General features: G+C 38.3%; 1 protein-coding gene across 2 annotated transcripts in view; it reads left to right on the top strand.

Moving 5' to 3' along the window:
• Window positions 1-16,561, top strand: part of COLGALT2 (collagen beta(1-O)galactosyltransferase 2) — a 138,419-nt gene that overhangs the window by 60,858 nt on the left and 61,000 nt on the right. For both annotated transcript variants that reach the window (XR_450404.2, XM_007175213.2), the window contains exons 2-5: window positions 6,927-7,037; window positions 9,489-9,606; window positions 11,368-11,502; window positions 15,518-15,722. Coding sequence is in view for 1 of the 2 variants with exons in the window: in XM_007175213.2 (XP_007175275.1) it covers window positions 6,927-7,037; window positions 9,489-9,606; window positions 11,368-11,502; window positions 15,518-15,722 (569 nt within the window). In the remaining variant the exon portion in view is untranslated. The remainder of the gene's footprint in view (window positions 1-6,926; window positions 7,038-9,488; window positions 9,607-11,367; window positions 11,503-15,517; window positions 15,723-16,561) is intronic.

The raw sequence follows: 16,561 nt of genomic DNA, 5'->3' as shown, positions 1-16,561 counted from the left end.
CTCTTCCCTCTTGCATCTCCCTCCCTCCCACCCTCCCTATCCCACCCCTCTAGGTGGTCACAAAGCACCGAGCTGATCTCCCTGTGCTATGCGGTTGCTTCCCACTAGCTATCGATTTTACATTTGGTGGTGTATATACGTCAATGCCACTCTCTCACTTTACCCAGCTTACCCTTCCCCCTCCCCGTGTCCTCAAGTCCATTCTCTAGTAGGTCTGCATCTTTATTCCCATCCTGCCTCTAGGTTCTTCATAACCTTTTTTTTTTTTTTTTTAGATTCCATATATGTGTGTTAGCATACAGTATTTGTTTTTCTCTTTCTGACTTACTTCACTCTGTAGGACAGACTCTAGGTCCATCCACCTCACTACAAATAACTCAATTTCGTTTCTTTTTATGGCTGAGTAATATTCCATTGTATATATGTGCCACATCTTCTTTATCCATTCATCTGTCAATGGGCACTTAGGTTGCTTCCATGTCCTGGCTATTGTAAATAGTGCTGCAGTGAACATTGTGGTACATGACTCTTTTTGAATTATGGTTTTCTCAGGGTATATGCCCAGTAGTGGGATTGCTGGGTCGTATGGTAGTTCTATTTTTAGTTTTTTTTTTTTTTTTTTTTTTTTTTTTTTAATTTTTTATTTATTTATTTATTTATTTATTTATTTTTGGCTGTGCTGGGTCTTCGGTTCGTGCGAGGGCTTTCTCTAGTTGCGGCAAGCGGGGGCCACTCTTCATCGCGGTGCAGGGACCGCTCTTCATCGCGGTGCGCGGGCCTTTCACTATCGCGGCCCCTCCCGCTGCGGGGCACAGGCTCCAGACGCGCAGGCTCAGCAGCTGTGGCTCACGGGCCCAGCCGCTCCGCGGCATGTGGGATCCTCCCAGACCAGGGCTCGAACCCGTGTCTCCTGCATTAGCAGGCAGATTCTCAACCACTGCGCCACCAGGGAAGCCCTATTTTTAGTTTTTTAAGGAACCTCCATACTGCTCTCCATAGTGGCGGTATTAATTTACATTCCAACCAGCAGTGCAAGAGGGTTCCCTTTTCTCCACACCCTCTCCAGCATTTATTGTTTGTAGATTTTTTGATGATGGCCATTCTGATCGGTGTGAGGTGATACCTCATTGTAGTTTTGATTTGCATTTCTCTAATGATTAGTGATGTTGAGCATCCTTTCATGTGTTTGTTGGCAATCTGTATATCTTCTTTGGAGAAATGTCTGTTTAGGTCTTCTGCCCATTTTTGGATTGGATTGTTTGTTTTTTTGGTATTGAGCTGCATGAGCTGCTTGTATATTTTGGAGATTAATCCTTTGTCAGTTGCTTCGTTTGCAAATATATTCTCCCATTCTGAGGGTTGTCTTTTCATCTTGTTTATGGTTTCCTTTGCTGTGCAAAAGCTTTTAAGTTTCATTAGGTCCCATTTGTTTATTTTTGTTTTTATTTCCATTTCTCTAGGAAGTGGGTCAAAAAGGATCTTGCTGTGATTTATGTCATAGAGTGTTCTGCCTATGTTTTCCTCTAAGAGTTTTATAGTGTCTGGCCTTACATTTAAGTCTTTAATCCATTTCGAGTTTATTTTTGTGTATGGTGTTAGGGAGTATTCTAATTTCATTCTTTTACATGTAGCTGTCCAGTTTTCCCAGCACCACTTATTGAAGAGGCTGTCTTTTCTCCATTGTATATTCTTGCCTCCTTTATCAAAAATAAGGTGACCACATGTGCGTGGGTTTATCTCTGGGCTTTCTATCCTGTTTCATTGATCTATATTTCTGTTTTTGTGCCAGTACCATACTGTCTTGATTACTGTAGCTTTGTAGTGTAGTCTGAAGTCAGGGAGCCTGATTCCTCCAGCTCCGTTTTTCTTTCTCAAGGTTGCTTTGACTATTTGGGGTCTTTTGTGTTTCCATACAAATTGTGAAATTTTTTGTTCAAGTTCTGTGAAAAATGCTATTGGTAGTTTGATAGGGATTGCATTGAATCTGTAGATTGCTTTGGGTAGTATAGTCATTTTCACAGTGTTGATTCTTCCAATCCAAGAACATGGTATATCTCTCCATCTGTTTGTCATATAGTTTTGTGCATACAGGTCTTTTGTCTCCTTAGGTAGGTTTATTCCTAGGTATTTTATTCTTTTTGTTGCAATGGTAAATGGGGGTGTTTCCTTAATTTCTCTTTCAGATTTTTCATCATTAATGTATAGGAATGCAAGAGATTTCTGTGCATTAATTTTGTATCCTGCTACTTTACCAAATTCACTGATTTGCTCTAGTAGTTTTCTGGTGGCATCTTTAGGGTTCTCTATGTATAGTATAATGTCTTTGTGTCCTGTTGCTTGTGGAGCCTCACAGCAGGTCAGGCACTGCACTGTTACATTTTCTACAGGACTCTGAAAATAGAACCTTTAACTAAAGCCTCATGTTTCCTCCAGGGAGCTTGCATCTGGGCCTTTACTATCTCTCTCTCGCCAACCCTCTGAAGAGACCAGCGCCTGCATGTTTTCATGATTATGTATTCAAACGGAAACACACTTTCATCAGACAGATTAAAAGGCAGCAGTTAGAAGTATCTGCCTGGATTTCTGTTTATTTGCCTTCGCCAGGGGAGTGGAGAGGCAGGGCTGTTGGTCTTGAGGGGGGAACGTAAGCCTTCCTCAGTGGGCTGGTGTTCTCTGGGACAGTGCAGGAGACTGGCCCTGCGCATCTAAGACCAGAGTGGATGAACCTGTGACCACAGCTGGAGGATTTGCTCATTTCCTCAGAAGCCTGAGAACAAAGAGAATCTTAACAATTTGGGGAAGTAACTGTACAGGAAATTTTTTAACTCCATCAGGACAGTATTTAAAATCTCTGCCTCTACTTTTAATTAGAGACATCTATCTTTGCAGCTAATTTCTCTGGATGTTTGTCAGTAGTGGATACTTAGGCAGAGTTTGGAGTTGTTTAGTCTGTACTCCAGGAAAGTAAATTTCATACAATGAGTCTTTTGTTAAATTTAACTTTGTTAAAATGATTAGGAGGAAATGCATCATCATGTATGGAGGACAAAGAGAATATAAATCCTGTGTAATGAAGAAACAACAGTCAAGGAAAGAAGTAGATGCTATCTAAATTCTCCTACACTATTTATAAGTAATTTGGGAATAATTTAGAATTCCTAAAACTTTTGGCTAACACTATCGTCAAGATTTTTTTGTTTTAACATACTCTTACTCATAGTACTTTGCGTGAAGAATAATGTGCATTGGAGTGGATTCCCAGTTTCAGGAATTGCTCTACACATGCTTCATACTGTGAGATGAGTGGTTTGACAATTCTAGTGCCCTTCCTGGCTATGATGCTGGACATCACGCTGGACATTGGTGGCTTGTGGCACTGTGTGAGAGTGGATGTGATTTTTGCTGACATGCTACACTTCTCGGCACAGTTGCAAACTGGATGGAGCCCGTGTCTCTCTCCCACATTGCTTCCTGACCCACTTTCCCACCTCCTTGTACTCCCCCATCTCTGTCCCAACATACTTACCTGGTATCCCCCAATACCGTCAGCTACACACGTCACCTCTCTTCCCTCCAGATGATGGAATGTCCGGGTGGGCCTGTGGGTCTCTCTCCCTCCTAGACCTTGTTTTGAAGAAAGGAGCTGATTCTAATCTGATTTCCAGAAAAGACTTGAAAGTAGATGAAGTAGCCATCGGCATCACCTCTTGATCCTCTATTTTTTGAATAATGTTTTAAAGAAGGATAGTTTTCGTTCAAATATCCATCTTATGAAATAAGATTTTCAGATATTAGTCATAGACCTCTATCCTTCATTTTTCTATACCTTGTGACTTAAGTGCATACCTTCACGTTACTTCGTGTTTTATAGAAATTTATTCCCTATGTAACATGGAGTTTCACCATGCTTTGCTTAACAATGTTTTTTCTCTTGAACATTCCTAAATATTCTCTCTCTTAAAGATTTCATTTGTTACTTTTGGAGCAGCAGTGACCACCAAAAGCTCAAGTAGGAAAAACAAAAACCATTATAGATTGGGTTTAACAAAATCCTATTTACTGAAATTGACATAAATGGAGGACATGACCACTGTTCACATCTCTTCATTTGCTCTTATCAAGGCCATGCTCTCAGGGAACCACTGCTGCTGATAATGCCAATAGCCTTCCCTCCCAGGAGGAACTGCTGAATTGCCAGTAAAGTATAAGCCTTTTTTACTGCCTTTTATGAGTCTCAGACACCTCTATCTTCCTATGACTCTTTCTTTCCTGTTTGCCCGCCCTCCCTCCCTCCCTCCCTCCCTTCCTCCCTCCCTTCCTATTTTAATTTTATTCAGTGTGGTTTTAAAAAAACAAGAATAGGTGTTGAATTTTGTTAAAGACCTGTTTAGCATTTACAGAGATAATCATATGATTTTTCTTCAGGTCTATTAATATAGTGAATTATATTAATGAATTTCCTTTATATTGAACAATCTTAGGCTATGATATATATTTTCTTAATAGGATATTGGATTCTCTTTGCTAATACTTTAGGATTTTTGCAGCATATTCATTGAAAAGTATTGACCTGTAGTTGTGTGTGTGTATCTTTATCAGATTTAGATATCAATATTGTACTTGCATTATTAAAAGGACTTGGATTTTTTTTTTTTTTTTTGGCCATGCGGCTTATGGGATCTTAGTTCCCCAACCAGGGATTGAACCCAGGCCCCTCGGCAGTGAAAGCGCCGAGCCCTAATCACTGGACTGCCAGGGAATTCCCCATTTTTTTTTTTCTTATGCTCTGGAGAACAAGCTACATAACATTGGAAATATCTAATCTATTAAGATATCTGGTAGACTTCCTCTATGAAACCACCTGGGCCAGTGTTTTCGTTTTTCTCTTTATTTCTTCTAAGAAAATTGTTCTGTTTAAGTTTTGTCTCTCTAATGGAGTCAATTTTGCTAACATGCATCTTGCTAGGAAATCTTCTATTATATCTAGTTTTTAAACTTATTTTTCATTGAGTTGCACAAAGTGACCACTTATGATATTTTTAAAAAATTCCTTCCATATCAGTCATATTCCCCTCATCTTTGTCAAATTCTTATTTTTAATTTTTGTGTTGTCTTGGTTAGATGAACTAGTGATTGTCTTTTGTTGATTTTGTTCTAAAAAAAAATAACATTTCTTTTGTTTATTAGTTCTGCTCTTTTTCTGTTTTCTACGTCATGACTGTCTTTATTTCTTTATGCTTGTTTGTATTGTTGCTCTTTTTCTAGCTTCTTGAGTAGGAGTTCAACTCATTTATTTTTATTGATTTAAGGATAAAAAAACTGAATTTTTCTCTGACCACTGCTTTAATTGTATCCCCTGGTTCTGATATCTAGTGTTTTCATTATTTATATTTAGAAGTTATAAAGTTGATTTGTAGCTCTTTTTTCACTCAATAGTTGTTTAATAGAGAGTTTTTAATGGAATTTTGGGGGTTTTATTTTATTACTAACTTCTAGTTTTATGACACTGTGATCAGAGAATGCTGTTTATATTATTCCAATTTATAGAGGCTTTCTTCATAATGTAATTGTTGGTCAGTTTTTGTGAATGTTCCATGTGCACTTGAGAAAAAAGTATAACCCTATTATTGTGTTCTGTAGATCCTCTATATATTTACTTTTTTCCCATTTGAACTTTCTTCTACTGAAAATGGTATATTAACATCTCTTATTATTGGTGCTTGTTTTTCCTTGCAGTTTCTATACTTTCTGCTTTATCAGGGGTTGACAAACTACAGCTTGCAGACTAGTTGCCTAATTTTGTAAATAAAGCTTTATTGGAGTACAGCAGTGCTCATTCATTCATGTATTGTGTATGACTGCTTTACTGCTACAATGACAGAGTTAAGTAGTTGCAATAGAGAGTGTATGGCCTGCAAGCCTAAAATAGCCACTATCTGGTTCTTAAAGAAAAGTTTGCCAACCCCTGTGCTATATGAAGGTACATGGATATTCACATTTATTATATCTTTGATGTGAATTATATCCTTTAGCATTATTAGTAGAATTACAATTTTGCTTTGTCATGTTTAATATTTTTTGGCCTGAATTTTACGTTATTTGATGTCAAGTTTACAACCCCTGCTTTCCTTCTTTCTTTTCCAATTGATGGAATATCGGTTCATTTTTAGGTGTTCTGAATAACTTTGTTTTAGATGTATATCTTATACTCAGCATGCGTTTGCTTTGTGATAAAATTTGAAAATACTTTTGTTTTAATAAGTGAGTTAAGCTCCTTTTGAAGTGGATCAGTTTATTAAACTTTCAAGGTAGAACAGAAACAAGTTTTGTGTACATTGTTTGAAGACTTTTGAAGGTACTCTATTTTGTATAAGTGATGGTAGAGTTAATCCAAAATAGATAGGTGAAGATACCTTGGATTTTGAATTTTATACTGGGAACTGTTCTTGTGACTTTCCCCTCTAGTGCACACGATTAAAGCAGCACTGGCTAAAATTTTTGTTGGACTTGAAATGAAAATGCAACTCTGAATAATTGCTTAAATTAAGGGTTGTTATATAAGTTAAAAGGCAGAGTTTACATCTTGGATAACTAAAAATTAAAACAAACAAGAAACTTTCCAAGAATATTAGTTACCTAACTCTACTTTAATTCATTTTATGTATATACTATTTTAGTACAACCACTTATTGATTCTACTATTGGCCAAGTCCTGCTTAAGGATCTAATGACACAGAGATGGTTTAAAGCAACATCTCTCACTTCAGAAATTCATTGTCTACTTTGGACCATGAGGGAGTCATTTTCATACACACAATGTCTAGAACTGGCCATTCTCCTTTCAGTTAATCTGGGGTCTTTTGGTTTTCCCCCTCTTTCTTTGGATGACATAATAACGGAACTGTGCTGTGCTTTCTTTCATGCAGGGCAGCCACTGATCACAATGTGGATAATACAACAGAAATACTCAGGGAGTGGTTGAAAAATGTCCAGAGAGCCTATCACTATGTGGAATGGAGGCCTATGGATGAACCTGAGTGAGTAGCAAGAGAATATTTTGTGAACTCATTATTCACCCTTCCCCCCTTAACCAGTCTTCCAGCCATTTTAGGCGTCCAATCTTGGGGGCACATGTGACTTTCCCTTGTCTTTCATCTCTGTGTCTAGTAAGTTACAAAGACCTGCCATTTCTTCCTTTGACAAATCTTCATGTCTCTCTTCCTCTTTACTCCGGCAGCTACCAGCCAAGTTCAGGTTCTCATTAGTTCTCAAGTAAATTACCACAGCAGCATATATTTTAAAATATTGATATTATTTATTCATACTTTGAGGATAACCCTTTTATCCTTGAGGGAGCATAGTGAAAAGTTTGTATGCTTCTTACATACACCTTGCTTTTTCACTCATCGTATCTTGGTAATCATTCCAAAGCAATAGTTAAGGAGTGTCTTCCGTTATTTTTATGACTGCAGAGTATCATTGTGTGGATGTACCATAATTGTTTAATCAACCTCCTACTGATGGACATTTACGTTATTTCCAGTCTTTACCATAGCAATTTCTTAGTAGCTTCCATCTTCAAATCATCCTCTATACCACACTGTCAAATTAGTCTACCTAAAATATTAGCGATGTGCTGTCATTTCTCTATTAAAAAGACTTCAGTGACTGTCTAGTACCTACAGAATGAAGTTCAAATACCTGATTTATATTTTTAAAAGATTTCATAAATTTAGCATCCATACATATACACCAATATTTCCTAAAAGAAAACTGCTTCATCTGGATGTTGCTACTGGTTAACTGCTACCAAAAGCTGTTGCTAATCATTCCAGTTACAAAGATGTACCTTCTCTCAACACTTGTATTGCTTATTTCCTATATCTTCTTGTTTGACACAACAATAAACTTAACTAACATTAACTATCTGATTCATGCATTTTTTTTCTAAGTATTTTTTTATGTCTTTGGCAGGGGCTAAAATGTACAAATACTTTATATTTCACTCAGTGCTATGTTCTTGGCGGGCACTAAATTTATACTTGTTGGATGAACAAATAAGTAAATGAGAACATGAATAAATATATTTAAACTTACTACTCTAAATGTTCCCAAGGCTACTACAATTCTAGCTTAAGAAATTGTAAAAATAGGATGAATTGAGCTGCTGAAATTTTGCCCAGGGTAAGTCATTTATTGGGAGCCAAATATGTATTATCATAATAAGGAGTGCTATTCCAGAACAAATTTTTGTTCTTCTAGTCTCTCTTTATATAATATTTTTATTATGTGTATGTATGTACGTATCTACATATATATCTCAAATCTCTGTATATGGTCCGTATATGGAGCAAAATTTAACAACCAAATTTGAACACTCTAAAAAATTTTGAACAATCTTTTGGAGTTCCTTATAATGGAATTTGGCCTAATTAGAATAGCCCAGAAAGACTCTATGTACCTCTCTTGCATCCTGGTAATTTTCTCCATTGCCAGATTCTGACTAAATATATTATATGCCAAGGTCAGTGTGAGAAATACCAGAGAAGGCATTTTTGGGGGCAACATATTCAGAAAAACAGAAATTCCACTGATTTTTGTAGAAACAATAATTGAGGAAGACATTCCAGAGACTTCCTGTGCAAAAATAATTTTATTAATCTTATTTGTATGGTTACGGTCTCATTGTTTTTGCGGTTTCTCATTCACTGAGGGAAATGTACTGCCAGTGCAGCATTAAGAACTTGAAGTGGTGGCCAGTTTGGGGCCACTGCGACTTTATCAATGACCATACCAGTTGGGAGCTTTCAGAAAGGTTCTTGAGGGTGTGCTAACCCACCTGCCTCCATGGCCGTGGACGAGTCCTGGCCTGGCTGCTTTGTGGATGTTGATAGAGAGCCCAGCATTACGTATCTGCTCCATGATCTAACTCCATCTGGGGCAGATCAACGTGTTAGACTCTGTGGAATCGTTTACTGAGACTTGACCACGTAAGGTAAACCTTTATTTTTCCTGGGAAACTCATATTTTGATGCTGTAACATTTCCAAATTTATTTGATGGCTAAATGTATAAGACTGTGTCTAGGAACATGAGCTTTGGGGTTATGCCTGGATTCAAATTCTGACTGTACCCCTTATTAACTGCATAATGTTAAGCAAATGACTTAACCACTCTAACCGATTTCCTCAGCTGTGAAATGGGGATAGTGGTAGCACTCACATCACAAGGACTCAGTGAGTTCTAATGAGAACCCACTGAAATATTTCATATAAAGAGTCATGTGTATGGGAAGCAGCAAATTACTTAATCTCTCCTTGCTCCAGTTTCCTATCGGTAATAATGGGATAATGATAACCGTAATAGTATCGACTTCCTAGGGTTACTACTGGAAGATTAAATGAATTAGTACGTAGTGCCTGGAATATATAGACACTCAATAATTATTAGCTATTATTATTATTAATATTATTGTTATCATTACTATAGGTCTTATCCTGATGAAATTGGACCAAAGCACTGGCCTGGCTCCCGTTTTGCCCATGTGATGAAACTACGACAGGCAGCCCTTCGAACTGCGAGGGAAAAATGGTCAGACTACATTCTGGTAAAAACAGACGTTTAATTTCTTGACAACTGTTATCTAGAATGTTTCCAAATCAATTGTTGATAATCTAGGACTGTGGGAACAATCAAAACAACCCTTTTTTAGACATCTCCTCCTCAACGTTTTAATAAAGGCACAAGAAAAAATCTGGAGAACTTAATATCGGGATACCTGGAATTCATCTCAGACTCATTCCTCGCATTTTTAGTGAGTAAGCAAATAAGCTCCTGAATTATTCAATCTCTTTATTGTAGTAGGCATAAGAAACTCTAATACTTTTTAGTTCATAGGGAATGCTATGGGTAAAGCAATATAAAAGGTCTTGACTTTTTAGAAGAGTTTTGGGGATATGAGAAATTAATTATGTAAAAAGAGATTCAAATTAACAGCTCTGAAATGCTATTATTCCCTTTTGCTCCCGAGTGTCTGGGGAATGGTATCTCTTGCTTGGCTTCCTGGTTGCTCCTAATCATGCTGTACTCTCCTGGAGAATTTCTGTCCATGCATAGGTTCCATTAATTCCCTCAGAACTTCAAGAGTGGTCCAGAAAAATGCTGGACTTGACAATTAAGAATCAATGTTATCTTTATCCTCCAGGAACCTGTCTCAGTTGGAAAGGTCAGCTCCCTAATCACCAAGGAGCTGCAGCCCCTATTCCCTTTGGAAAATTGACAGAGGTTTTTCTCCCCCAAAATTTATGGGAACAAAGTTCTTCCTCTGTGGCCCCCAAAATCCATTTAATTCTTTTGGAAAACATTTTCCAGTACAACACTACAAATAACGCCAATAAAGCAAAGCCAGTGTTGTTTCATTAAACTTATGGACGTCTGTTCTCGGTCACTAGACTCTGATTCCTAAAGGGAATACTTTTGACCTATGTCCATCCTCAGCCTCTCAACCACCACAAAAATCAGCCCAATAGTTTGTCACACACATACTTTCAATACAAATAATTTCATAGAAGTTTCAAATTGTGCTGATATTTAACGTTGTATAGCTGTTTAAATGTCATTGAAGTGTACAAGTGCTGAACCACAAAATTTTTGGTAAAGAGATTGACTATCAAAGAGTGAAAGCTTCTGATTATTTACTTTGTGTGTTGCAGGGGGAGATAGACATAACATAAAATCTACCATGTTAATTTTTTTAAGTGTACAGTTCAGTGTGATTATTTTATATGATAGAAACTGTTGTTATACTGTCCCTGTAAATGAATCAGTGTTAACATGGATTTCTGGTAAGAATGGGAAATAGCTTCATTGGTTAGCATGGGTTGATATAATGTACTTTAAACAAAAATTCTAATTGTAACATTAAGATAGCATTTATGGATTGGTTTGGGGCCATTTTGGCTTTACTATAGACAACCTGAATAGGTGTGTTCATTTGTACCTAGAGTGAGCACTCAGTAAGTGTGAATAAGTCCTTATTTAAGGGCTTGAGAGCCACTAATAGCTTATACTTAAACCACTAACCAAGGTGTAGGTTGGGTCCTCGTTGAGTATGTGCCCAATGATAATACCAATTCATTGCTTGGTGCCTTATGCAGAGCTAAACATGTGGAAGTTAGACTAAATGTATTTTGCCTGAATGAAAGCCATCCAGCTGCAAGCGGTTTCCATAAGGAAAACACGGATAACATGTAGCTGGTTCCATATGTCATGAGCAAGTTTCCATGATCCTTTGGCAAGTGTTGGGTTACTCTTGTACCCGTTACTGAAAAGTACCTTTTCATGCGATGTTATCCTTTTCTTTTCCTAGTTCATAGATGTTGACAACTTCCTGACTAATCCACAGACCCTCAATCTACTGATTGCAGAAAACAAAACCGTTGTGGCCCCCATGCTGGAGTCTCGGGGCCTGTACTCTAATTTCTGGTGCGGAATCACACCTCAGGCAAGTCTTTTGGTTAATGAATTAAGGTTATGAGTTTTAACAAGGCAACCACTGTCAACAGTAGCCCCATCAATCTTCTTCTGATTTTCTCCCTTGAAACATGCCTGTCATTGTGTTATTGGAGCAAGCATTTTTAGGAAAGGAGGTAAATCCAGGTCCAATGCCACAACCCCATGAGTTCTTCTGTATTGATGAATTATGAAGAAATTATTCTAATGAGCTTAGCATTAGAAGCTTTAAATTAACCACTATAGCTTGCTGAAATTTGTACTTTTTATTTCTCCCTGATTCAGAGATTTTCAAAAAAATAAATATTTTTTTTTGCTCGTCAAAACTAACATAAGAGGGGCTTCCCTGGTGGCACAGTGGTTGAGAATCTGCCTGCCAATGCAGGGGACACGGGTTCGAGCCCTGGTCCGGGAAGATCCCACATGCCGAGGAGCAGCTGGGCCTGTGAGCCACAGCTACTGAGCCTGCGCGTCTGGAGCCTGAGCTCCGCAACAAGAGAGGCCGCGATAGTGAGAGGCCCGTGCACCGCAATGAAGAGTGGCCCCCGCTCGCCACAACTAGTGAAAGCCCTCGCGCAGAAACGAAGACCCAACACAGCTAAAAATAAATAAATAAATAAATAAATTTTAAAAAAACCCAAAAAAACCTAACATAAGAACACTATAAAAAACTGAAAAGAGAAAAACGTTTTTTAAAGAATCATTTTAATCCCTACCATTCTAACATCATAGATAACAGCTTGCATGTTTTTAACTATTATCATCAAGTGGCTATAATGCAATTTACTTAACCTTTCTCTTAGTTTAAAAACATTTAAGTTATTTGCAACTTTTAACTATTATAATGACCATCATAATTAATATAAAAATTTCCATATTTAATATTATTTCCTTGGGACAGCTTCTGAGAGCTGGAATTAGTGAGTCAAAGAGTATTAAATATTTTAATGACCTTTGATATGTTGCCAAAATATTTCCAAAGAGATCTAATAATTAGAACTGCCATGGTAGATGTTTTTACAAAATTTGAGTTAAAAACAAAATTTTACATTTCCATCATCTCTCTTTTCCATTGTAAAATCTTTGAAGTCTAGAGATCTGTTGCAGTGAATGTTTACGGATGATTATATTTTTTATTCTTTAGTTAATAAATTAGAGAGATAAACTGATCAATGTAGTACATATCAATGTAGGATAAAGATTCTCTAAGGGAAAAATTATATGTTAAGTGTGTTCTCATGCTCAGAGAGCTAAATTTTCAGTCCCTCTTTCTGAAGAATGAGGCCAGTGGTGTGCTGATAAATATATAATGACTGACTCTCTGTGGGGGAAAACCCTTGATTGGTAGCATTTACCAGTTTTCATGGTGTAAGGACTTCCACCATGCAAATGTTGTTTAAGCTGAGGGAAAGGTTAAGTAAATTGCAGTACAGTCACTTGATGATATAATTATTAAAAATATGCAAAGCTTGCTGTCTGTGGTTTATTTACAATGGTGGGGATTAACGTGATTTTTGTTTTTACAGATTTTAAGCTACCAATGTGTCAACTGACTTGCAAACTTCCTGGCTCTAGCACACTACTGAATGAGACGGTACTCTTTCGTCACAGTTATCTCCCGTAGCTCCAAGAGATTTTGAATGCAGGTTATCCACATCTCTTTTAGGGACAGATTAAGTTCATATTTATAAAAGCCAATCAGTTCCTTGGGGAGAAGCTGTTATATTAAATTTAAGTTCATACACTCTCAGTTAATAATCTGCAGTGCTTCACATGGCAGAATCACTCTGGGGTGTTTTTAATGAGTTGTACATTGACATCAGCATCAAGAGTGGATTATCCTAGTAACTGCAACCTCCCAGTTTCTGTTGTCTTATTTGCTTTAATATTAAAAGCTCACTTACTTTGCACAGTAAAAGTAAAATCTAAGCAATTTAGAGACAATTCTAATTTATTTCTGTTTCTGGCTCTCTATCATCCCCAGTGAGGCTTCTGCTAGGGCAGGAACAGAAACAGCCGATGACTTCATAAGCTTGAGGCAGGCCTTGGTTTCCAGAGCCTTTAAACACATCCAAAATAAAATGACCTCAGTTTTATCTGGTCAGTGAACCAGAATCATTACCAACAACATTCAGTTTATGTGGAAAAAATGACACATCTATTGCCTCTGCCTGTCTGCAGGAAGCATATTAAGTCTCTTTCTCTCTTTCTTTCCTTCTCTGCTTCCTTCCTCCCTGCCCCCAGGATATTCAGTGATTCATTATCATCATGAATTTTCCAAGCTTCTCATTCTGAGAATATTGTCCTAAGTAGTCTAGAACTTTGTATTTGACATGTGCTCTTAGGCAGTCCTCTAAAGAACCAGTTTTCCCTTTGTCCCTTGGAAGAATATTGATAAGTTGAAGGATGTTAAGTGACCCTTAAGTTTAAGGCTTATAAAAAATTGTAGGAATAATAATACTTCATATAATGCATTACAGTTTCCAAAGTATCTTCACAGACCGTATCCCATGTGATCCCTTCTACAACCCTGTGAGATAGACAAATCAGCTTTTACCCCATTTTTTCAGGAGAAGAAACTTAGGCTCAAAGAGGTTAAGCATGGGCCTAAGATCAATCAGCTAGATGGTTAAGATGACTCTAAGATGCACATCTTCTAAGTCTTAATTTGTGATCCTTCTTCCTTACCACGTGGTCAGTGTGAGCATTAGCTCAGCTAGAACACTAGTTGAGACACTGAAAGAAATGTCAGAGACGAGGGTGCAGTGCCTAACGTGTGGGTACTGACACCACTGCAGAAAATGTGACCCTAAGGGAATGTGACTGATTAACGAATATGAGAGAACTTTTGCAACTACTGAGTATTGTGCCCTTCAGAGTGCTGGCCCTGTGAAACTTTACACTCATTCCATGAGCCTGCCGTTGCCTAAAACGTTTTTGGAAATGCCTTTCCAAGCTTCACATGCTTTTAAGTATGTTTTGTCAAGACACATCTTCATCTTCTCTGGAATGGGTTTGAGCTTTGGCAATAGTCGAGTTATAATTGGTGCCACTGGAGTATAAAGCTCCAGTGGTTTCTGCACCCCATGAGGGCTAACACTGGGGTTGTCAATTTACTGCTAAGCCCCCAGCATCTAACACAGCCTGGATTACAGTAGGCACTCAGTAGATGTTTGTTGAATGAACAGTTGAGTTTGGAGGGAAAACAAGCTGGGTTGCTCCAAACCAGTGTGTTCAGAAACCACAAAGTAAGGGCATCGGTTGTCCTGTGTGCTTGCCCAGAGGGAACTTTCAAAAGGGGAAGCCCCCCAAAAGTGTGGCGCAGTGGCAGCTCCACCAGAATAGTGAATAAGTAATTGCATTGGAAAAAGACCCCATTTATATGTTTAAGTACTGCATGTTTAGTTAAAAATATCAGCCAATGTAATGTAGTAATTTTAATAATAGCCAATATTTACTGATGCTTTCTTGGTGCTAGGTACTGCTCTAAGCACTTTTCAGGTTTTACCTTCCTTAATTGTTACAGACAACCCCATGGAGTAGATAGCGCCATCATTCCTATTTTACGGATGAGGAAATAGGCACAGCAAGGTTGAATAACCTGACCAATACCCACAGACAGTAAGTAGCTGAGGTGTGATTTAACCTCAGACAACTAGATCCCAGAACATGTGTTCTTAACTGCTCTGCTCTACCACCTCTGATAACTCATGTCATATTCAATCATTAGTCAACACAAAGTATACTTTTATGAAACTATTAAATCAAGAGATATGCTGAAACCAAAATTATTTCTGGTAACAGGACACTTCTAGTATTGTTTTATGTGTAAATAGCATTTCCTGAGCTCAGTTGGAAATTCTTAGGCCAAGATAAGAAGAGAGAAGGTGACTTTGCTTGGGTACTTGTACTTAACCGGTGATGACTTAGGAGTCAGCCTAACAGAAGATTGGGAAAGAGGAAGCCCTCAGATCAGTGAACATAACCCACCCGTTTGTTCCTTACAGGGCTTCTATAAACGGACCCCAGACTATCTTCAGATTAGAGAATGGAAGAGGTTGGGCTGCTTTCCGGTCCCCATGGTCCACTCCACGTTCCTAATTGACCTCAGGAAGGAAGCCTCTGACAAGCTGATGTTCTACCCCCCGCACCAGGACTACACCTGGACCTTTGATGACATCATCGTCTTTGCCTTCTCCAGCAGGCAAGCAGGTACTGTTTGTATGCGGTTGTACTGCCACCATGGAAACGCTGCAAATAACCAGCTCCTTTGTTTTGTGCATTTGATTAAAAAAACACTCTTAATAAGGAAATAGGCTTCCTATTCAAGTAGTGTTAGAGGCAATTAATTGTCTGCGGTAACTATACCAGCACCCTCTGTGTTGCTGTCCCTGTGAGCACAAATGACCAAGAGCCAGGACTGGTCCCTACCCAAGAATCCACCCTCTTTTTAAAAAAAAAAAAAAGGTGGTGGTGGTTGCCATGGGCCTGTGATTCGTTCTTTATGGTGCTATTGCATTGCTTTGTTCGATATAGGAGTCCTTTGCTTAATTAGAAAACTGTGACAGAGGGCCAAAAGTACACTGGGGAAGACCCAGGCTTAAAAAATGGAAGTTTATTTCTTCTCAAAAAAAAATCAGAGCTAGTACAGTGGCTCTGTTCCACAAAGTTTTCAGAGACCCAGGCTCCTTCTCTGTTTCTTCTCCACCTTCCATGAGGTATTGTCCTTAATCATATGATCCAACATGTCTCATCAGTATAGGTGCATTTCAGCTGTTGAGTGAAAACCATAGAGGGGAGGGCACTCTCCAGCCCTTTAAGGGTACCATCCAGGAGTTGAATACATCACTGCCATGCATAGCCCATTAGCCAGACTTAGGACATAGGACAACACCTAGCTCAGAATGTTGGGGGGCTCAAAATGTTGTCTTTATTCTATGCAGTCCAGAGCCCCAATTCTCTCTCAGGAAGGAGAAAACAGATTTTGAGAGGTAACCAGCAGTCTCTGCCACAGTCCCCCTGGAAGGAAAGGCAAAACCAGACTTAACTCT

The sequence above is a fragment of the Balaenoptera acutorostrata genome, chromosome 1 (genome assembly GCF_949987535.1).
Source record: "Balaenoptera acutorostrata chromosome 1, mBalAcu1.1, whole genome shotgun sequence".
NCBI classification, from domain to species: Eukaryota; Metazoa; Chordata; class Mammalia; order Artiodactyla; family Balaenopteridae; genus Balaenoptera; species Balaenoptera acutorostrata.
Note: the sequence above shows the minus strand (reverse complement) of the source record. Positions and strands in the feature narration are given on the sequence as shown.